This window comes from Enoplosus armatus, chromosome 2, assembly GCF_043641665.1.
Source record: "Enoplosus armatus isolate fEnoArm2 chromosome 2, fEnoArm2.hap1, whole genome shotgun sequence".
In the NCBI taxonomy this organism is placed as follows: Eukaryota; Metazoa; Chordata; class Actinopteri; order Centrarchiformes; family Enoplosidae; genus Enoplosus; species Enoplosus armatus.
This window is the reverse complement of record NC_092181.1, coordinates 18,371,196-18,394,859: the sequence shown is the minus strand read 5'-3', so window position 1 is coordinate 18,394,859 and position 23,664 is coordinate 18,371,196. Positions and strand designations below refer to the sequence as shown.

At 39.9% G+C, this 23,664-nt stretch overlaps 1 protein-coding gene across 1 annotated transcript in view; it reads left to right on the top strand.

The window, feature by feature from the left end:
* Positions 1-504: 504 nt before the first annotated feature.
* Positions 505-23,664, top strand: part of tbck (TBC1 domain containing kinase) — a 40,861-nt gene continuing 17,701 nt past the window's right edge. The window contains exons 1-23 of the mRNA XM_070914765.1: positions 505-593; positions 1,032-1,244; positions 1,622-1,694; positions 2,001-2,115; positions 2,237-2,310; positions 2,902-3,043; positions 3,180-3,240; positions 3,333-3,394; positions 3,850-3,911; positions 4,165-4,313; positions 5,130-5,268; positions 5,369-5,468; positions 5,842-5,891; positions 6,011-6,140; positions 6,401-6,499; positions 6,594-6,656; positions 6,742-6,868; positions 7,095-7,145; positions 7,239-7,322; positions 8,329-8,414; positions 10,477-10,513; positions 14,136-14,297; positions 21,840-22,012. Coding sequence (XP_070770866.1) covers positions 1,052-1,244; positions 1,622-1,694; positions 2,001-2,115; positions 2,237-2,310; positions 2,902-3,043; positions 3,180-3,240; positions 3,333-3,394; positions 3,850-3,911; positions 4,165-4,313; positions 5,130-5,268; positions 5,369-5,468; positions 5,842-5,891; positions 6,011-6,140; positions 6,401-6,499; positions 6,594-6,656; positions 6,742-6,868; positions 7,095-7,145; positions 7,239-7,322; positions 8,329-8,414; positions 10,477-10,513; positions 14,136-14,297; positions 21,840-22,012 — 2,232 coding nt within the window. The 5' untranslated portion in view covers positions 505-593; positions 1,032-1,051. The remainder of the gene's footprint in view (positions 594-1,031; positions 1,245-1,621; positions 1,695-2,000; positions 2,116-2,236; positions 2,311-2,901; positions 3,044-3,179; positions 3,241-3,332; positions 3,395-3,849; positions 3,912-4,164; positions 4,314-5,129; positions 5,269-5,368; positions 5,469-5,841; positions 5,892-6,010; positions 6,141-6,400; positions 6,500-6,593; positions 6,657-6,741; positions 6,869-7,094; positions 7,146-7,238; positions 7,323-8,328; positions 8,415-10,476; positions 10,514-14,135; positions 14,298-21,839; positions 22,013-23,664) is intronic.

Below are 23,664 nucleotides of genomic sequence, written 5' to 3'. Positions count from 1 at the left end.
CGTTAGTTTTTAGCGATAAAAGAAAACGCGGAGGTTTTTGAAACTTAAATGGGGAAGCAAACCCTACACGTTTCAGAGTCACTGGGTGCTTGACACCTGCTAGTGCTGCTAACGTTAGATCCGATAGCCGACGGACAGGCAGCTAGCAGCTAGCCGCAGAGAGGCGGATTCAGGCCCCCGAGGCTAGATCTGTGCAGTATCCGGATATGACGCACCAATGTAAAGTTAGTGAGCCGTATGTTCTATAGATCGGTTAATGTCGTGAAATGCAAGGTGGCAACGGATTTTGCCTGTGTGTACTTGAATAAAAAAACGACTTCTTAAAAAAATACGAAAAAATCTATTCACGGACAACTTTTTTTTTTAAGGATTCCAAATAATTTAGTTTGATTTGAAGTTCACTAACCGTAGTTATGTTCTTAGAAAGCGTCTTCCGTGAACGACTTTGTCGCACAAAAATGACGCTATTGCTCACGTTCACTCAGCTGTTCCCATCACATCGCAGAGGCAGGAAAGGGATTCATTTCAAAAATATTTTATCAATAATTTGAAGTTCATTCTGTCGGCATGACAATACAGCCTTACCATTAAGCGTGAGTAGACACATTTTTCGAATGTATAATGCACATAACATCGTTGGTTTCCTACCCGGGCCAATATTTTAGCTAGTTATTTTCACAACTTAGCTACAAACACACAGTGGGTTTAACTGCAGCATCACTGTGCACACTATCACTGCGTATTTTCTTTCGAGAAGTATAGTGTTCTTACAATGACAATGTTAACCTGCCACTCGCTCTTATGATGGCCTTTGCCCCAGCCTGCGTTAACAACAAGATTTAACTTTGGCTAAGCAGTTAACATTTAGTTCATGTTTGTAACCCCCAGGTTAAAACTGATTGGCATAAATGAGACATTGGCTGTTGATACACCATATCATACTAAATGATCAGAATGTTCATCTCATTCGTAGTTGTGTATTATCATATATTAATGCATATGATATATTATAGACTCTTTCTCTTTATCAGTGCTTCAAGCCAGTGGCAAGATGAGGCCCCTCAAAGACGCCCAGCTGGGGGCCTTCACCTTCTTTGCCTCAGCTCTTCCTCATGATGTCTGTGGGAGCAATGGTCTCCCTCTTACCCCCAACTCCATCAAAATCCTGGGACGTTTCCAGATACTCAAGACCATCACTCACCCCAGACTCTGCCAATATGTGGACATCTCCAGAGGGAAACACGGTATGACTATATCCTGTCCTTGATGTGAACTCTCACTGAGCTTATCCAAAACATACCTGGCATTTTATTTGGGCAATCAAGATAGAACTTTTGTCATTCCTGGATATTTATTAACTTTCTAAGCTGGTGACCGTAGTCTTGTGTCATCTTTTCAAGTTACTGATCCCTCAGAAAGTACCAAGTACTAATAAGGGCTTCACCTTTTATTAATCCTGTTAGATTTAGATTGGAACCAGGCGTGCATTTTCACCTCACTCTTTATTGTACAGATGTAGATTCCATACATGTTAATCATTATAAATAAATGTCCATAAATGTTTGCTAACTCAGTTGCATGTCTTTATTTCATTGTTTTTTTTCTTCCTCTTGCTCTACAGAACGGCTGATTGTTGTTGCTGAACACTATGAAAGCATTTTGAGTGATTTCCAAAAACAGGGGAAAAAAGCCAGGTGAGAGTATCATTAGAAATCTTTATTAACTGTTCAGAAGTAATTACAGTATATGTGATGAACCCGTTGTTGTTTTCTCCCTTCACTTTCACTTGTGAGCAGTTGTCATTATACCTGGTACTGTTGATAAATGATATTGTATGATGGGCAGGGAAATAGTATGACTTAACCTTGCCATCTACTGGCCGAGCTTAGGTTTGCACAACAAAATGTAGATACATTCTTTGTCATCAACCTTTCTGTGCCCCAGTCACCACTTGACCCTCAAAACATTTTGACAAACTGTTGTGTTCTGGTTTGTGTTAGCCCGGAGAAGGTGCTGCAGATAGCCTATGAGGTCCTTGAAGGTCTGGAGTTTATGAACAAACATGGTATGGTGCACAGAGCACTCAGCGCACACAATGTGCTCATGGACTGCAAGGTAAAATTTTATGTTTTATGTATGTCTATCTTTACTGACTGAAAGTCCGTCCACACAGAAGTCAATGAAATGATTGCTTAAATGTGATGCTGTCACTCTAAGATATGCTTTTTCTTTAAAGGGGAATGTCAAGCTGGCAAAGTTTGGCCTTTATCACATGACTGATCATGGGGCCGATGTAGATTTTCCGATCGGGTACGTCTTTTTCTCCATTAGTGCTTCTCTGGAACTCTTCAGCTGGTGGGACTGAGCTATATGAGCTGTCTGTTCAGGGTCAAAGGTTCATTTGTATCTGTTTGCTGTTAGTCAAATCATAAAAAAGGCAATTGACCATAACATTGATGCATAATGGCTCATCCTTTTTCACAGAAACCAGGTTTTGGGGCATCACAATAGCTTCCTGGTTCAGGAATTGTAAGAGATCGTTGAACTTTTATCCTAATCCAAAGGCCTTTGTGTTCTACCAAGTATCTCTGTGTAATATCCTTTTGCAGATTGAAAAGAGGAATGATGGCACATACCCATGACTTTCAATAAAACATCTGGATGGAAAATGTAATGAATGTAACTTAATGACAGAAATGTGAGAAATATCATAGAGTCATCATGTATTCATTTCTCTTATTAGACTTAATATGGAAGGGACATAGTATAACCGAAATTCATCAAAGCTCACTAATGAATGATGGGATGTGTCTGTACTGTGCTGGTTTAATTATATGGAGAATATGTTATTTAGAGGCTGACAAAGTTATGTGCTTATCTGCTCTGTCATCATCACCTCAGGTACCCATCATACCTTGCTCCAGAGGTGATCGCTCAGGGCTCCTTCAACCCCAGTGACTCTTCCCATGGAGAAGCTCCTCTGCCCTCAGGGCCAAAGACTGATGTCTGGTCACTTGGGGTTTTGCTCTTTGAATTGTGTGCAGTAAGAATCCTTCATAAACCTCTTCATACATGAATAAGACATTCATTCAAGATTTTTTTAATGTTGTGTAGGCATTGCCTGAATTGCTGTATGGATCATTTTCACCTTCAAGTCTAATGCTCTGAATCAATTACAGGGCAGACGACTGCTGCAGAATATTGATATAAGTGAGAGATTGAAGTTCATTCTAACCTTGGGTAAGTGAAAAGGACGTAATTATTCTAAGTACTGACCAATGTGCTCTTAAGCTCAATTAAGCGTACGCTGTGATATTGTTTGTCATTCTCAGGTTGCATGGACGACATCGTCACTGTCCTTGCTGAGGAACATGGTTGCCTGGATACCATTAAGGTAGAGTTAAAATCATTGACTGCCTTAATCTTAGTCAATAGGGTACTAATATATATGACATGATATTTTTAATTGATAGTAATCATAATAGTGTTTTTTTTTAAGAAAAGAGCTATTAGTCATTAGTCATTTCAAATATCTGATCAAAAAATAAGTAAACAGGCCTGAGAATCTGACTGAGCATTTGATGCCATCTTGGTTGACTTAACAATACAGTTACTCAATGTTACAGTCAGTACCCAAAAGTGTTGTTTGATACCCAACTCTGTAAAAGCTAGAGGGCCATTTGTTTTTAACCAATCTGCATCACTTACCAATCAAATCTAGTCATACTAGTATTTTTATGTAAGCATTCCTAATCTTTCTTGGCTTTTCTGTGAGATTATTGGAAATTGAAATGGGACTTGTCTATATTGTGTGTGTACTGTAGCTAATGTAATAATTCTTTTTTACAGGAGCTGCCTGAGAATGTTCTCGAGTTATTAAGGAAATGCTTGACCTTTGTTCCATCCAAAAGGTAAATACAACCTCTGTTGGATATCATATCTTGTTGGAGGACAGCGGCCATTTAGTTTCCAAAACACTTCAGGTTATGAGAGGATTCCAGCATGCTTAAACCGACAAGTGAAAATATTCCAAAATAAACAGCTGCAAGTTATTGCCCCACACTGCAACAAACTGCTTTTATGACTTTATATAACTAAATATTTTCTCCATGTTTGTGGATGTTTTGCTGTTACGACTATCATGTCTTTGTATGTGTCCTCCAGGCTGACCCCTGCACAGCTGCTGGGAGACCCTGTGTTTAAAGGCGTCTCCTGCCTCTATACGCCCTTCCAGAAGCCTGTGAGCTTGTTCTCTTCTTCCCTGCGCTGTGCACATCTGGAGCTCCCAGACGACATCAGTGACCTTTGCAAAGGTCTGCCCCAACCACACACAAGTTTACATGCACTACATACACACTACATACACACCAATCTGTCAATACTTTTGTTGTGACTTAAAACTTCAGAAATACAATACAATATCTTAAAGCCTAACTGATTATCTTGAAGTAGCTTTAAGCATTCCATCATCAATATTAATAATAGTAGCAGATATATAGAAGAAGTCTGTCTTAAGAGTGTCAAAAGGTCTAATTGGCCAGTCCTGTGGGAATTTTCTTTGATATTTAACAAGTTGTACATTTGATATCTCAAATAACTTTTTTTCTAATCATATTTTTCATGGTCTTGAATGTTTCGTTTTGTTCTTTTTTTGTTCCAAGCAAAACACAAATGAACTAAAAGATAGTTGCACTTCCTTACTGCAGCCTAATTTGTATTCTCATACATTTGCTCCTATCATTTTTCTTCCAGAAATTGCACATAATCTAATTAGTTCCATTCTAAGGTCTGTGGAAAAAAAAGTTATGTAAAGCCCACCTGAAAATAAACAGGACTAAATACAAAAAAGGTGACAGTGAAAGACACATAAGGGAGATTTTCTCAGATTAGAATTTGAAATTTTATATATGGAAACATATATATGGTATTTCCTTGAAGTTGTATCCAAACGATATTCCATTGCCATGAGTAAACATGTCAGGAGATGATATTAAACTTGTTAATAAAGTAATCATTCGACTGAGCATGCTACAGCGCCATCTGTCCCTGTGGGGAGGTGCTTACTGTGTGTGTGTGTGTGTGTGTGTGTGTGTGTGTGTGTGTGTGTGTGTGTGTGTGTGTTTTATTAGACGATGATGAAGACTACTTGTCGGAGCGGGCCATAGATGAGGTGTACCATCTGTGGTGTCTGGCAGGGGGAGACCTGGAGAAGGAACTGACCAACCAGGAGATCATACAGTCCAAACCTCCAATCTGCACACTACCCAAGTAGATTACACGCACACACACACACACTGATGAAGGCATTTGCAAGTTTAAGATGATTTTCAGACTTGTTAAATTGTCTCCCTCTCTCTCGTTTCTTTAGTTTTGTCCTGGAGGACGGGGAGTCATTTGGCCAGGGAAGGGATCGGAGTTTCTTGCTTGACGACACTACAGTGACAATGTCTCTGTGCCAACTCAGAAATGTAAGACAACGAGCTTGTCAGCCAACATGTATAGTGTTGTGTAAATGAATGTATGGTAAATAGGGTTGGGGTTTTTGGGCATCTTTTAAAATATTTCCAGTATTAAAACTAATTATCAAATCTAAATACTTTACCGTCATTTGTTGAAAACATTTCAGCAACATAGCACTCATTAACCCATTTCTTCATTTGCTTCTTCATTGCACCATCTGACAGAACTGAGCCACAAACAATGCATCACTGTATTGGTTTATTTTGTTAAATGATCATCATTGGTGACATACACACTTTTTCAAAATGCACCTTTTGAACAGAATTTAACCTTCGGTGTGGATCCATATTATGTTTTTAAGCTTCTCTCTTCCTTTTTCAGAGATTGAAGGACGTAGCAGGAGAAGCCTATTACCCCCTACTAGAAGACGAGTAAGCATCCTGAACTTGCCGCCTTCGTCCTCTCCTCCCCTGTCACTATTTTTCACATCACCCCATCATTTATTTTGGCTCGGGTAATGTCATATCCCCTTTACTTCTTCCTCCTTCAGACAGTCAAGTCTGCCCCAGTCCAACAGCAGCAATGAGCTGTCGGCCACCGTCACGCTGCCGCTCATCATCCGCGAGAGAGACACCGAGTACCAACTCATCCGCATCATCCTGTTTGACAGACTGCTCAAGGTCTGGGCTCCATACAAATTCATACACATGCGCACACACACACACACACACATGCACACACTTTAAGTCACATGCACATGGGATGCACACATGAGCAAGTCTTTCCCAATTAGAGTTAGTTGAGTGCTTAAATGTGTCAGAGCCTGGCAATTGTTTCAACTCAAATATTATTTCCTGTATTTGTGATAATTCTCACTTTAATACGTTATTGTTGAACTGAAATTGGGTAATATATCCTCTGTTTAATGTCTTGTCTTCAGGCCTATCCTTACAAGAAGAACTTTGTATGGAAAGAGGCCAGAGTGGATATTCCCCCTCTTGTTCGAGGCCTGGTGTGGGCAGCACTGCTGGGCATTGAGGTATAAAATAAATTCTAGAGTGGGTTTCAATATTGTTTTGTGCGGACAGTTATCTATGTTATGTTATTTTATTTATTTATTTATTCTTACACAGGGAGACATTCAAGCCAAATATGAGAGCATAGACAAGGATACTCCCATACCAACAGACAGACAGGTAACTTATTTCTGTCAAACTAGACGGCAGTAAAATGTCACTATTTAAAATAAGTTAAGCTTCATTCTTTTGTGCATGTTTACAGATTGAGGTGGACATCCCGCGCTGCCACCAGTACGATGAGCTGCTGTCATCTCCTCAGGGACACATCAAGTTCAGGCGTGTGTTGAAAGCATGGGTGGTCTCCCACCCAGACCTGGTCTACTGGCAGGGTCAGTCACTCCCCTGTCAACTTCTGTTACTGTCTCACTCTGTGTTTCTCGTTTTTTTTTCTCTCTCCTTCATTTGCACTATTGGTTATTGTACTAAACATGACTGGACACTAGATGGCGCTCATGTCACATCTTGTAAACTCCCTCCCTGGCACTCAGTTGTAACTATGTGACCGTTTACAGCAAATTTGCATTATGAACTTTTTTGATTTTCTCATCATTTCAGGTTTGGATTCACTTTGTGCCCCATTCCTCTACTTGAATTTCAACAATGAAGGCAAGAATTTCAATTCTAACCTCATAAGCTGAGTGTTTTTATTTATTATTTCTTTTTGGCTTCCTTTCACACTTATGTCGTTACTCTTCACAGCCCTGGCATATGCCTGCATGTCTGCCTTCATCCCCAAATACTTGTACAACTTTTTCCTGAAGGACAACTCTCATGTCATTCAAGGTGAGATATTCTAGAATAAGCACTTGTTGTGTGTGGAGAAGTTACATGGCTCTGCTGTGTTTCGCACGATGATACAGTTTTGTGATCTCAATGCTGGATTTTTTTCCTCCTGATTGTTATATGAATTACACATTCTGGTTCATTTTTCTGTATTACTTGTTTCCACTTCAGCCATCCAGTGTTTTTTGAGCTGAGGTAGTCAACTGCCACTGCAAGTTAAGTAATAAGTATTAAACATGGTCAGAGCATTCAGCTAAGTTCAAAAACAAATTATCATCGGCTGGCACAGAGCATCGGGCCATCAGCCCGATGTTGATTACATTTTGACTCCATGTTGTTCCTAAGCTGTGAAAACTAATTTCGGCCTGTCTTAATGGAGTTTGCAGCTGAGCCACATCATTTAGAGATGGAGAAACAAATGAAACTGCAAAAGCCTGCAGAGAAATGACACAAGCAATTCCTACGTGACTGATAAACAGCCACACCAAACACCTCTTGAACTCTGTGGGGAATGTGGCTATTATCCTTTCTTTCCACTGCTAGATGCCCTGGAGAGCTAGCTAATGTTTATCTGTCTGGCCAGAGCTCCTTTGCTGACTTACAGAGTGAAGAATGGTGGCAGCGCAGCGTTACACTGCATGAGTTTCCATTCGACATGTACAGACGTTAGTTTCCAAGGTTGCACAGTGGATCAGCAGTCTACCTGCAACATTTTGGCTCTTTTTTATAATCACAAAACACAGAAAAAGAAAATAAATCTCACCCACAGTCTCTTTGTTATAAGACTACATTGTGTACAAAAAAACGTATCTGAACTATGAGATTTCATTACTTAATGACTGATTTACTAAATCCAATTATTTATTAGGTAAGACTCTGTATGTTAATGTATTGTGTAACACCTCTTGCGATCTTACTGTCTTAATGTAAGTCTTTTTCAGTCTCTTCCTTTCAGGTTTTTAGCCTTCAAGCTACACAAAAGATAGCCCTTTTGCCTGTGTTTCAGAGTACTTGACTGTCTTCTCCCAAATGATTGCCTTCCATGACCCAGAGCTAAGCAACCATCTAAATGAGATTGGCTTCATTCCAGACGTAAGTTACCAAGAGTGCAACTGCCCTGACACTTTGATGACAATAGACAGCAGTACTAGGATAACAACATTGTCTTCTATTGCAAGTTTACCTTTAATGGGAAGTCAAAGATAGTAAGAAATGATTCCACTTTCTGGCTCTGCACCAGGAGCAATGGAAATGACCATCCATAGATCACTGTGTATATCTTTTCATTGTCAGTGACATTTTTTTGTTCCACATCCTCCAGAATTTGTGGCGAGGGTCAAGTTCTCCCTATAGTCCACTGGTGATGATTTATACAGCGACTAATGTCTGCTAGGCCCACTTAATGATTGTCCTCTGCCTGGCTTACCTTATTTCTCTTACTCTGTGCCACCTTTTCCCGCCCTTTGCTCTCCTCTTTACAGCTGTGCTCAGACAGTGACAAGGTTAAAGTCTCTACTGTCTCTCTGGGGTTTCAGTTAGTGTGCTGATTGAATGTGTGTCACCTGTGGACCGGCCTCTGGGACATTACCCAATGAAAAGTGGGGTCTTTATCACTGAGGAGTCAGGGATTTAAGCGTCCTCCTCCACCTTGCAGTTTCTGATGCTGCAGTCCCTTTTCTAAAGCGGTGCAAGTGAAGCACAAAACTGTGTTCTGTTGATTGTCATAGTTTAAGTGTGCAGGTAAAAAGAAAGTAACGAAAGATACTTGGCACGAGTTTTACCTGTAGGTGTTAGTGCGTTTTTTTTTTTTTGTTTTTTTTTTAAACAAAGCTTTTACCTTGAACAGATGTCCCATTGTGATTCTTTCAATATCGTGCTCATCCAATGTTCAGACTTGGCTCTTCAAAGAAAAAGCATGCCCTGATGATGCTGACTTGACACTTGCTGCATGTACAGTACTCGTACTTGTCTTTCAAATTAGACTCTGTATGCCTGTTTTCATTGTTAGGCCAGGATAATATTGGAACAACCTGTGTTGATACAGCTTTCATACTTGATGTGAATCCCAGTAATTAGACTTTACAGACCATAAATCCCCTGCTTCTGTGTGAACTTCAGAGAGCACTGTGAACTGAGGCAATAAATCCATCAGCCCTTAAAGACCAACTGTCACTGCAGTATGAAATGGATTTGATTTCCCATATATGCATACCAAAACATGGCTAGCTTAATACAGTTTGTAGTTTGTCTTTCAGAAAAAGGCAAATATTGTGCAAGCACGTTGCACGCAGTAACCACAAGTAATCTTGGGAAATGTTGGTGTTCAAGGACTCTGTTCCAGTAATGCCTCAAGCCATCGGCAGAGAGTCAGATTGCATGTGGCCAGTGGTTTAATTCAGGCCATCCTCAATTTGGCCACATCTCCTCTGCCAGGTCCACCATTTACACCTACACTAATCCAATCTGGCTGGACTGGGAGTCCTGCTGCCGAGCTGTTGAAATTGCAGCTGAGACTCGGGAGTGCAGTGTGTCTCTCTCTCCTGCTCATCACTTCTGGGCACAGAAGGGGTCTACTGAACAGTCACCAGCTCCCCCGCAATTAGCTATCAATTAACTGGCTGAGATAAGCTCCAGTATTCCTGTACACTCTGCCCCAGACCCTTCGCTGCTGATTATTGCAGAGTCCCCAGCCGACGGGAGCCAGTCGTTGGCAGGTGTTATAACAGGTGGTTAATGGTGGAGCGAGTATGTGTGTGTTCGTATGTGAAAGTGTGTGTGCGATCTTTCATTTCAATTTTATGCTTTTCCTCCGGGGAAAGTGTTGAATGGAGAGAGTGAAGTAGGAGAGGAAAGAGGGATGGATGACAAGATTTGTATAATGAGATTCATTGTTAGCTTTCTCCCCATTGACTAATAACCAAACTCAGCAGTTTGCTCTTTATTGCCGTTTCTGTTTCTCAGAGGCCGTAGAGATGTGCAGCCATGTGTGCTGCTTTTCTTAACGACAGAAGTCTCTCTAGTGAGAAAGCAGTTCATTCATTTCATTTGAGCTCTCAGCAGTTTGTTTTGACATATTGAGTATTACATAGAAACGAATGCTACAGTAAAATGTGCTTATATCTTAAATCTGTCTATTTTCTTTCTTACCACACAGCTTTATGCTATCCCGTGGTTCCTGACTATGTTCACACGTAAGTAGCTTTTCGTTGTACTCATAATGTGGATGTGATGCGGCACTGAGCATAATCCAAAACTTTCAGAAGGAATTTTGAGTCTGCTTCAATTAGAGTATCAATAAAAGAGAGAAAAGGTCAGTGGCTCCAGTATGGAGAGGTTCTGTAGGGTTTTTTTTTTTTTTTTTGCTCTTGGTGACCTTTATTCCAGCTGCTAATTAATTCCAGTCCCGAAGGGAAAGGACTTGACCGCTCAGTACTACACTCCCTTTCACCAGCACATCTTTATTTATCTTTATTTTGTATTTATCTGAATACATTTCAAGATTCCAACATAAAGCTGATAAGACAGCTGCTTGCAGCAATGTTTCTCCTCCATGGGGGAAAAGATCAGAAAAGCAAGTACCAGCCACAAACATCACAAATATTTTGACAAAAAAAAATCTTGATTCATTCATCCACTTACTACAATAGCTTTTTCAGAGCTTTCGACTGCATATTTCAGTCAACCCATGAATGTAGTTGGCTCAGTTGTCATTAATGACCTATAACAGGATACATGACAAGTGACACAAATGACAAATTCAGGTTCAGTTGTTTGAGTTGACTTTGCATCTAAAAGGGTTTATCACTAATAACTGATCCAATGACTTGTACTTAATTGAGTATTTATTAGTGTGGTCCTTTTATTGAAGTCAATTATTGTAATACTTCTTCCGCTACTGTTTAAAACTAACATGCTGATAAAATGATCTCTTTTGAAACTTTTAAATCAAATGAAGTAAAGTAATGTTATGTGATGTACTGTTATTTTTGTCATGCTGAGCGGTGTTGTGTAACTATTTATTTTTCCCAAAAATCCAAAATGCCAGCCAGAAATGGATGATAGACATTATAGACATATGTAAGACAAAGGTGTTTTGTATGCAGATACATGTCTGTACTAAGTGTCACGTCTCAGTGACTCTGTGACTAAACAGAGTGGCAGAACTGAGCTGTGGACTTTACAGGCTTATTATAGCGCTCCCTGTGGGCCAGTCTACACCATTTTCATTCTAAGCAGTGACTCACCAAGACTCTTAATGCACCAAATTAGAAATGTAACACCCAATTGTGCCTGAGATATTTTATGAAATACAGCATAGAAGCCATTGTGGATGTTGGGATGCTTGTTGTCACACAGCTATTTCCAGAAAATTGATTACATTGTCATGATTTTACATTCGGCTAAAAATGCACAATTAATGTATTCTCACCTGCAGTTCATGAGAAGATTTTTGAGGTAATACTAAAAAGGGGAGAAAATACACCATTTATCTAGATCCATGAGTAGGATGTGGCAGACAAAATCAATTCCAGGATGGTAAAAATAAAAAGCCTTTAAGAAATATGGATTTGATATATTATAAAAATACATCAACACTTATTGGCAAGCTCGCCTTCCTCAGGAGAACCTCGAGGAGGTTGTATTGTGATGTGATGTATTTTTATAACTTGTTATGGTCATATTTACTAAAGACTTCAACTAGACTTTCAATATCTTTTGTGCCCTAAATTTGATATTGTATGCCATATGTTACCCATGAATCTTCAACAGCACCTGTGGATGTAGGGGTCGTAGTTTTTTTCTCTGCCAGTACTGCCAGTCTGCTGCTAGTACTGGGGTTGTACACAATAAGCAAAAAGCACCTCTCTACAAGCTTTACAAAGTTAGCAGATACTGCAGGGCTATTGTAATGGATTCTGGTAATGTTCAGCTTCTGTTAACACTTACATGCTGGTATTGTGTGTTGATTTATTTTTTTCTTAAAGAATGTAGTTTATGATGTTAAATTGGACTGCATTATATTGTATGGTGTTTATAATGTTGTCATCCCCCAGTATGGACAGGGAATAGAATAAAATAGTTTTGTCAAGTTAGGTGTCACTAGGTGGCCAAAATATTGGAATTCCTTTAGTTCTGTGATCATTTTTACATGTTGATGATGTCTACATGATTGAGATGTTGCATTAAGATTTGATCATTATAATTCAGATTATATGTTACTGTATGCTATTTGCCAAATGTAGAATTACTTATATCTGGCCATTGTTGTATTTCTTTTTGTTTGTGTACCAGCTGAGATTGTAAACTATTTGACTGGTTATGTCTGACAGCTGTGACTCATATGGTTTCTGAGTTCTGCACAGTTTTAGCAAAACTAATGAATGACAAAAAGTTTCCAGCACTACTGTACTTGGAGCTCTACCAATATGTGTTGCAGATTCCAGCAATAATTGCAGGTTTCCTTACCGAACAGTGTAAATCTGAATATGCTCGTGGATTCAAATTAGCATCATGTGTGAGTCCTCTCACCTTCTGTGCAGCAGCAGAGGTACATAAAAGTTTTATTTTGGCTGGTTCTCAGCATGCAGTTTGTCAGTTGATGGCAGCATTACGCTTTTATCTTCCCAGAGAGTGCAGTTGAAGCTCTGAAATATGAGCACATTAGCAGGGGTCACAGATCATTGTTACAAATGAAATGATATGCAATTAACCTCTGTGTCTTCTAGGTACAGCCCCATCGTACAGTGCAACTGTTGGAATAACTTTTTGCCTTCTTGATGTAATTTTAGATAGCTGCATTCTAACTTTGCAGACAGAACACAACCTGTGATTTACATTAATTGTAGCCAAATTGCGGTTTGCAGTGGGATATTTAATTCTTTAGTTAAACACACACACACACACACACACACCACTCGTGGGGTGGAGAGTGTGAGGTGTGACCCTTTTACCCCTTATCCTCCCCCTGAGGCAGTGTGTGAGTCCAGTATTCAGGAGATGTGCCCCTCTGACTGCTAATGTCCCCAATCCAATATGAGACAAGGTTGGAGGGTCATCTTCCATTCACACACACATACACACACACACTCAGACACACTGCCTGTCACTCACATGCACCAGTCTGCTCAGCTGACTGCTAATGTGGTGCGGACCCTCCAAGCCATTTTCTCACCACTCCTGCTCTCTCAGCCTCACCACAGTCACACTCGGCCCACACACACACACACATACACACACACACACACACATGCACCTGAACAAACCCTGTGATGATATAAACAGGTGGTACTGGTTCTCATGCATAAATCCCAGCAGGGGGGAAACATAACATTTTCCAATACTGAAAGTAATATGACTGAAATAATAACTGCAGTGGGACGCATTATCAGGATGTGGTTTTATTTGGCTTAAAACAACCTGTGCAGGTTCCTTGCTCTAAAGCTCCTCAGCCCCCTGATGTTCTTCCTGTCACTTTTCCACAACAACACCCACCTAAAAACATTTTCCCAGCTGCCTCCCCCACATCAAATATCCCCCCAGGCAACCATACCAATGCACAATATTGCTTAGTGAGCTTCTCATTTTAAAGCCACACAGCCATGTTAAGTAAATGCGCTTTGCACATGCAAATCATACTCATTATATACAAGCTGATTCCCCATTTCTCACTGTGTGCATGTTGCATGCTATTGTCCCGCTGGCAGGATGGTATTGTGAATCCCTCGAGGGATTTGTATTTTCGGGCACTCTTGTATTCAGTCCTTTTGTAAAATCTCCCCTTTTGTTGTGTTTATTTCGGTACCCGCCATACAGATGTGTTTCCATTGCACAAGATCTTCCACCTGTGGGACACACTGCTGCTGGGTAACTCCTCTTTCCCCTTCTGTATCGGCGTGGCCATATTGCAGCAGCTCAGAGACCGTCTCCTGGCTAATGGCTTCAATGAATGCATCCTGCTCTTCTCAGACCTGCCAGGTGAGAATATGAGCTGGTATTTACATCTTTGTAAATACTATGTCTTCCCTTTATCCCTCTTTTCAGGTGCGTTCCACACTCGAGGTTGGCCAAATGTTACTTGATAATAACAACCTAACAGCATCTATTATTATTTATTTTCTGCATGCTGTAGTACCTCACGCAGGAATACGTTTTTCTTTCTTCCTTACCTAAACCTGGCTGTCCATCTGTATCAACAATTGGCTTTTGCAGAAGGCTGTTTTTCATTCCTCAGAGTACTTATGTGTGCTGATGTGAGTTAATCATATCCTCAAAGCAGGCAGCTCTGCACTCCTACGCAAACGTACTCCCTCTTTAATGTGCTGTAGGCGTGCCACGCTCTGCTCTGCATCTGTCGAACAGTCAACCACTGCACCCTGGGAATTGTATGCCACAGAAGTCACAACATCGATGGTTGTCCATCGCTTATCATCTTCATTCAGTGCTTTGGGACACTATTTAGTCCGTACAGACTGTTTAGCCACTTGCTGATATCGTCAAAGTAAGTTGTTGCTATAGGGTTCTTCAAGTGGCACGTTTTTGTGCAAAAATGGAGGAGATAGACACAAATAAATAAAGCCATGGGTTAGCATGGGAATGTGAGGCTAGCAGGCTGCCTGAAGCAACTATCTGTTTTGCTAACACAAAGATACCGAGATTTGTATTAAAAACTGCACTAATTCAGGCTGAAGGTGTGGTGGTGGGAAATGGCACTGGCAGGAAAAAAATAAGAGAAGGAACTGGGTGTTGTCCAGCATAAGAAACACCACATGCTATACACCTGCATCTGTTTTATTTATTTATTTCCCCCCCCACTCATCTCCAACGATGACACACATGGCAAATTACAGTTCATTACACCACCCAATGTTACTGCAGTGCAAAAATGAGGTGTTGTAGGGGGAAGGTGTGGTGGCAAATATTGAAATATAGTCTTTTAACTCTGCAGGTTTCAGTGCATTGCAGGCAAGAGGATAAATTCTTCCTCCTTTCTTGAATAAGACGCAGAAGGAGGGCTAACAAATCAAGGAGGAATTGATTCTAATCATACAATGGATACATGGAAATGCATACTTAGCTTTGCTTTGTTGGTTACGTACTTTTAACACCCAGTCCAAGGGTTTTTTAACCTGTTATAGGCAGACGCTGACACATTGCCCAGGGACTTTGCTGTTTTTGTCGACTGTATATGCCACACAGAGTGAAGACTCCTAACAGTGTCTCTTAATACGTGCCCTCTTTACTGCTCCTTTTCAGTTGCCCAAAGCGATTACTTCAGCAAAGTATCGGTGACATAAAATCCGAGAGCAGCATTCATAATGTATGTCTTCAGAATGTTCCTCTCGCCTGGGGGATAGCTCAAACAATTTCCTTTAAAACTCTATTTCCAAACGCTGTTTAGCCCTATTTTTTTTCTAGCTGAAAGGCAGAATGACATTGGAGTTTTAAAACCAACAGAGACAGGGACGATTTGTCCATAAGGGATGCTGGAGCACTTTGTAAACTAAGGCCAGCAGCCTCCCCTTCTGCCTAAATTCAGTGTTGCCATACTTCACTGTGTTTAACTGCCCAAGTCCAACAGATTCATGTGATGAGGCGGAAGGGAAGAGGAGAGCCAGTTCTCCTTATAAAGGTAAAATATGTTGGCCTAGAGCTGCAGTCAGCTTCTTTGGCAAGATTTCCTGAGAGTGGCTACTGCTGCCAGCTCGTTTCTGTATATCACTGCCAGCCTCATTATCGCAGCTTGTGTATACCTGGGTCGTTACAGTGTAGTATCTGGCACTCTTTCTGAACTATATTAGGAATGAATTCTGGGCTTTAGACTGACCTCAAACGGGACTTGTTTACTTAAGCTTCTAGCTATGTTCTGGTCCACAGTCAAGATAGTCTTATATAACTTGTTACAGACACAGACTGCTAAATCCAACCCAATACCAAACAGCACAATATTTATCACTTCTACTAAATAACAGTAGTGATCTTACTACTGTCGGCTCATTGACCTGGAATGTGCAGAGTTTGTTTCTTTAGCCATGCTAGCCAAACGGCTCTAGAGATGGCTATGTCGGCCGGTTTGTCTGTCAGTTGTTCCACCACAATGGTCCAGACTGTAGTGTCTCAACTAGCGCATGGATTGCCATGATATTTCATATAGACATCCATGGATCCCAAAGGATGAAGCCTACTTGCTTTGGTTATCCTATGACTTTTCTACTAGCACCATCATCAGCTCCGAATTTAGTTTGCTTTATGACCAAATTCCTGCAAAACTATTGATGTGTAGGGGTAATTAAAAAATGTTAGCAAAACTAACCATGTGACCATAATAATGGGTAACCATTATTTCTAAACATCAGCATGTTAGCATTGTCTTTGTGAGCATGTTAGCATGCTGATGTTAGCATTTAGCTCAAAGTACCACTGTGCTAAAGTACAGCTTCGCAGAGCTGCTAGCATGGCTGTAGACTCTTAGTCTTGTTCCTTATTTAGCCCCTCTTAACAAATAAATGTTAAATATTTTGGCAGTACATGTGATGCAATGCATAGGACTCATTGGTAAACATGGGTTTGGCCTTGTAACATAATTAACCTTGTCAACCTTTGTTGGAAGCAAGGTTTAGAGATCAGTCTGTATGGGCTCTGCCTCAATGCATTCATGTAGTTATGAGTATATAAACACACACACACACACACACACACACACACACACGGACTGTGAGTTATGGTAGATATCTTGTGATTTGTGGCCCGCACCTGCTCCTTTCTGCCATCAGGCGTGCAGAATTGATGTCCTCATACAACTGAGGCTTACATTCATTTGTTTCAGAGCAGAGTCCACATGCTCCACAAACGTGTAACTACAGGAACTGCATGTGGTAAGCCAGAAAAGCATACCCTGATGCTGGCTGGACATCATAAAAGAAGAAAAATAGACTCAATCTAGCTTATGTAGCACAAAAGGAAAGAGAAATCAAAGGGAAAGTTTTAGAACAAGAATTCTTTCTCTAACCACACTCAAAAACATGGGATGTAGTTGATTTTAATGTGCTTGTTGTCTTTAAATCCGTCAGGAAATAATTAAAATTTCATTCAGCAAACAACACTGTATTTACATTGTAAACTAGCATTTGCAATGACTACCTCAACCTGCTTCTGTAGGAGCACATCATTTCCCACTTTGTACCATTCGTGTCAGGTACACATCATCATTGACATTTGCGTTAATTTCAGCCTGTGCACGATGGAAGCCTATATTTAGAGGTGATGACTGTGTCAGTTGTAAGAGAAGGTAAAGGACCCTGCATTGTACATTTTGACTTAATCTAATGTTCAGAGAAATGGATGAACTTTGAAAGACGCATACTGTAAGTAGGTCTGACATTTAGTTGTGGGGGAAAAAAGAGGTGTGCTCTCTTTCTATTCCTGTCTGCAACTGTCGGAATAAAAGTTAACGGTCAAGATAACGTTACAGGACAGTGGCTCCTAAATGATTCAGACACACTCCTCTCTTTCCCTCCTTCTAGGCAGTAAATGGGGCCAGTGACAATAATTCTCAGTGACAAGCCTATTACACATAACACTGTGAAGTCTATAGTTGCCAATATTCCAACGAAGAGGAGAGGCCCAGATTTAAGCCAAGTGATACAGACTATGAGGTCATGTTCAACCGCTGGTCCCCCAAACGGTCAAAATATCAGTTGAGTCCTGTAGACTGTAACTCAATATCCCTCATACAACTGTCTCTTCACACTAACGTTATCTAAACCACATGACTCTCCAGACTATCACAAAGACTGTCACAAGACTAAGATTTCGCTGAATTATTTTCAATTAAGTTTTGTGACTGATACCACTCTCAGTATATCAGAGTCTGAAATGTGTGAAATGTGAAACAGGTAAGACCTGTGCTGCAGCATTTTGCCTTGGAGCCAGCAATACATCTCAGCCTGCCATTTGGTAGCAATTAATCTCATTTTGTGATTCCCATTTGCTTAGTCTTGTAGCCCTGGGTGATCTATAACTTTCTCTTGTTTGGAGACTTCATTGATTCACAATGGACCAGAGAGGCTCTCCGGCTGACAGGAAGCGTGTGTTTACTGATGATGCAGCGGCATTTGCCTTCACGGGACATTAGCATCTGTCTCAATGAGCAGAGCTGGCCACAGAACTGATGAGCTCTAGTTATAAACGTTTAGTTCTGAGAAAAACAACCATGAGCAGATGAAAGTGCTCATGGCAAAACTGCACACAGGGACACCCAGAGAACACTAGTGAAGTAGAACTGAGGAGAAGTAGAACATTGATCTTGAAGGTTTAGTGTTGGGAGTGCATGACAAATCTGGCATGACACATTTGCATTTACATTTAGGGATTTGGCTGAAAGTCTGGTCTGGAGCATTTTGAAATGAGTGTACAAATAAAATAAGCTTAAATTCTATTACAGGCAACCAACAGTAAGGAGGACCAGAGTAATATCCATAGGGTCCTGGCAATATTGATCTGGGGCCAAATTTATTAATCATCTCAGATTCACTCCAGGAATAGTGCTCAAAGTTAAACTATGATTAAAAATACTCTGACCTTAGAGAACCTGAGGGTTATTTGTGAGCTTACTGCGCTCACTCTCAGCAAGGAGTAGAAGTTCTCGTTTGAGAATGACTGACACTGAGTGTTTTATGACATTCAGGAACATAAAATTACTGGCAGGCTGCTCTGTTCACAAAATATAGATAATAGAATAGAAAAGAAAATATATAAGATAAAAGTGACTTACAGATTTATTTGTGAACAATTTAAAAAAGGTGACTTAAATCTAATGCTGCATTTTACACATTTTATCCAGTGAGTCTGTTTATATTTTATTCACTAGACAAAATCCTTTGATTTATGAACATGCCTCTGTGACAATAATAATTTAGGCAACACTTTGGCACAGCTGTCGGTCCTCTCTCTTGTTTCTGGTGCATCTGTGCGACATGTGCGGCAGGATCATTTAGCCACAACGTCAAGGATCAGGCTGTTGTTTGTTTTTATCTTGTAAAGTTCAACAATCACAGTTGCGGCTTCCCAAACATTTTCTTTGTTTTCAGTTAAGTCTCAGTTTAGGTTACATGGGCTTGTCATGTAAGGCAAGTTTCAATACCACCTATATATATTTTTAAACTTTTTGTTATTTTAAAGCAACCATTATGGCTTATGTGTGTGTGTGTGTGTGTGTGTGTGTGTGTGTGTGTATATATATATATATATATATATATATATATATATATTCTTCTAAACCTTCTGGTATAAACATTCATGTTTGTGCTCAGGTATTATATTGGTAAGTCCTAACAGGTTGGGCACCTCTACAGCTCTCCTAAATCCAATGAAAGATAAGAATAATATGCAAAATTAAGAAAGGTGGTGAAATGCTTTTACTCCTAAGTTTAAAATTAGGACCAAATACGATCTCACTGACAACCTTACGTCAGTTAGGACTGACTTCTTAGTGTGAGATGGTGGATAAATGAGAGCCCTGAACATTGATTGATAACTGAAATTAGGTCATTGCAAAACAAACAAACAACCATTGAGAAACCCTCTCATGTCTGTCAATTTTGAAATGAAACAGAGCAAGAGCATGCATCATCCCTTCAGATTTTGTCGAGATATAATTGGTGGTATACAATATTACCATGTATGAAAGATGGATGGCCAAATCCCTGAACATCAGTCACTTTCCTCACTCGCACCAAATATTATCAACGCTATTGAGGTTTACAATTAAAGAGATATTCAAGGAGGGAATTGTCACAAGTACCGATGGTTGGCTTTATAATCAATGAATTGATGATCAAGAGTGATTTTCATGATGTGTTATAGTATCAAGGGTTGGAACATTATATATGCAACAGATTTTCTCCATTTATTTTAATTTGCTAAATTCTCTCACCTCCATTTTTGTCAGGTCTGTCTTCCTTTGCACCACAATCCATTTCCACAAAGCCCCTGAGTTGCTCTTAACTAATCATGTTATTTTACTATTTGTGGCAACAAGTCACAGCCCACAATCAACACCTATACATAATTACTAAAATGTAATTTTGTCTGACTAAAAGGAAAAATTGCTTCTTAACAGAATTGGCTGCCTTGGAATGCCCAGCTGAGCCCAGGGCTTGTTAAAACTGCTATCAATCACCTCCTCCTCATTCCTGCCTCTTTTAGCAGGAGGAGTGATTGCATGCAGCATTCGTCGCCCTAGGGAGGGAAAATGTGTTTCCCTGAACAGCCTGTGAGCCTGTCTGTGAGGAATCTCAGACCACCAGTGTGTTTTTCACCGGAATGAACATTGTAACGGAGTCTGTGAGGTACCAGCACATGAGAGCTGACAACCCCCTAACCTTGACGCCGCTGTGGGACGGAGTGGGGGAAAGATGCATCTTCTATGAAATTTAACTTGAGCCGGGGCCAGGTGCAGGTCATACCAAGGGAGCACTCATTAGCCAGACTTGCTTATTATCCACAAAAAAGGGGAGTGAAAGAGAGAGGCTGTCAGTGTGAAAGAGTGTGAAGGAAAGAATTCCTAATTTACCCAAATCCTCGGCTAATCCAGTGAGTCCCTGCTTCCTAATCCTCTCTATTCTCAACGCGAGAAGCAGGAGAAGGATAGATTCTTCTGGAGAAGCATTAAGAGAAGAAATTTCGCTTTGCACTAAAAACCTATTTTGGGGCAAGAGCTCAGATGAGGGACAGCAGCTAAGCGATGGCCACTTATTATCTTAAAGAGCCTCTGTCACTGCTGGATGACTGTTTAAGATTATTAATGGCAGCAAAATGCCAAGGTCAAGCTGCTGACTTCTGCAACTAACCCTCCCATGCTACATTTACATAATCTCTTATGATTTATGTCTGATTCAAGGGAGGGAATCGCATCTTTTTTACTCTCATGCTTTACGCTCCATTTATTCATTAATTCTTTTCATTCATTCATATTCTTGCACAGCAGTTCAATAATTTAAGTAAAATGTTGCCAGTGGTAATTGAAAATTCGGAGATTAGCAAAATACCCTCTTTCTTTTGGTTTTAAGTGTAATGTCTTGACAGCTATTGAATGGATCATCATTTAATTTGGCACAAACAGTTATGTCTCCCTCAGGATAAATTGTAATAACTTTGAACCTCTGAGTTGTCATCTAGTGCCACCATCGGGTAAAAATCTTTACCCACCGGTACGTTTATTAGCAAATGAACAAATGACACTCTTACCAGCCTAGGCTGTACTTTGTTTTTAGCGCTAACTAGCAACTGATAGCATGCTAACAGACTAAACTAAGATGGTGTATATTCAAACATTATACATAATATGTGAGGTATAAGAGATGTTTGTTAGCTTAGTTGGCTAGTTATTTCGTTAATTGGGTGTAGTTGATAAGCGATATTAGTTCTGTTGTTCATGACTTTGCTCATAAGTCAGGAGCAACTCCAACATTGGCAAGTAAGTAGGTTCATATTGTTTTCCTGTTCCTTTTTGTTGCACAGAAATTGACATCGAGCGCTGTGTTCGTGAATCCATCAACCTCTTCTGCTGGACTCCAAAGAGCGCTACATACCGACAACATGCTCAGCCACCAAAGGCCGCAGGTGACAACGGCTTTGGGAAAACAGCAACATACTACTCGTCTGACTACCAGGACCTGCCCAAGACAGACCTGGTGAGTTTTACTCATCACACACACACACACACACACACACAGTCACACACATGAACTTTACAAAAATGCCATAAAGTTGAAGTGAAATTAAATTTAAAGTTAGCCACCTTTGCTTTACAAAGTTGTGAACTGATTTGCATTATTATAGAGATAATGCTTCTTACTTTCACTGAGCCATCGACTGTTGAGGTTAAACCACAGTAACCTTTATTTCTTTCCTGATACTTTTTTCTGTGATTTGTACTTATGTTGTATTTATTTATTTATGTATTGCTGCCTTTATTCCATAAAGTAGAAGGCTTTGTTCCTGGTATATTTTAAATGAGTCGTCTCATTCAACATGCTCAGACTGTTCAAGGCCTCAACAAGACACAACACAGGTGTCAATGAAAATATACTGTACATTAGAGACAGAGTGAGACAAGACTTTTTACAGGAATTAAATTCATCAAAATCTGTAAGTGTGCTGGAAAATCTATACCTTAACAAACAAGTGAAATAACTGATAACGCTTTGCAGTTCAGATTGGTAATAACATATTAATAATGGAGTAATGATTTGGTCATTTCAGAGGTATTATCTTGGTGAAAACAATGAGAATATCTCAGTAATATTGTGATTTCATTTTTGTGATAGAATACTAATAATGGGAAAAGCATCTCAAGGTAATAATGGGGCAGTATGAGCTGGTAAAAAATTAGTATAATGTCAGCGTATCATCATCATCACATCAATGATCCTGAAATTGTGTTCCAATTTTATTGAAAGGTGATGCTGTCAAAGTTGAATTTCAAATGCTGTGATCAGTGATTTGAAAATATCAACATCAACCTATAACTAATTGTTCTAATATATGCTGTGTTATTTCTATTAAATATTACATCTATAGCATGCATCATTTGTTCAAATAGTCAGTATGAGCAATCTGTAAAACAAGACTGCATGATCTACAGACATCCGATTGTAAGTTGTGAGGAAGATTTTACTTTTGTTTCTTTCTGAAGTAATTCCCAAACCCCAATAGCTTCAGACTGTTGCCATTTTTTATTAGTTTTTGTAGGTTTTCTACTTACAACCTCTTTCTGATTTGCACACCAAGTGAGTCACTGCACATTAGCCAGCACCTGTTCTTTTCACTAATCAACACCTGATTGTAGAGCAGCGGAGTGACTCCAGAAGGCCTGTTAAGCTGTATTGATTCTTCATGTCAGAATGAGTTCCTCAGGAATTTAAAGTTACAGTTTAATGCACGATACGGTGCATGGTAACCTCGGCCTTTCATTCCAGAATGGCCAAATATTGATTTGTATTTAAATGCATTCTCTTTACAAATACAAACTATCGCCCATTTCAAAATATCTCCGCGTAAATTGCAAATTGCTTTGCAGTAAACAAAATACATTAAATTGGATCCAAAGCAAAGTTTATTCAACTTCCATAGGAGTGTGAGATGCCGCCAGAGATTTTCATCCATCTAAGATACAGAAATACAGATAAGTGTACAATTAAGAATAGACACGTCGCAAACATGTATTCAAACAAAGCAGCATAAAAAGTGTGGATACTGAGAGTGTGATGAGAAGTGTTTATTGATGTGCTGCCGTCTTTCGCGCAGGCCTTTTGTCTTTGTTCAGTTTTTGTGGCGCAGCCCT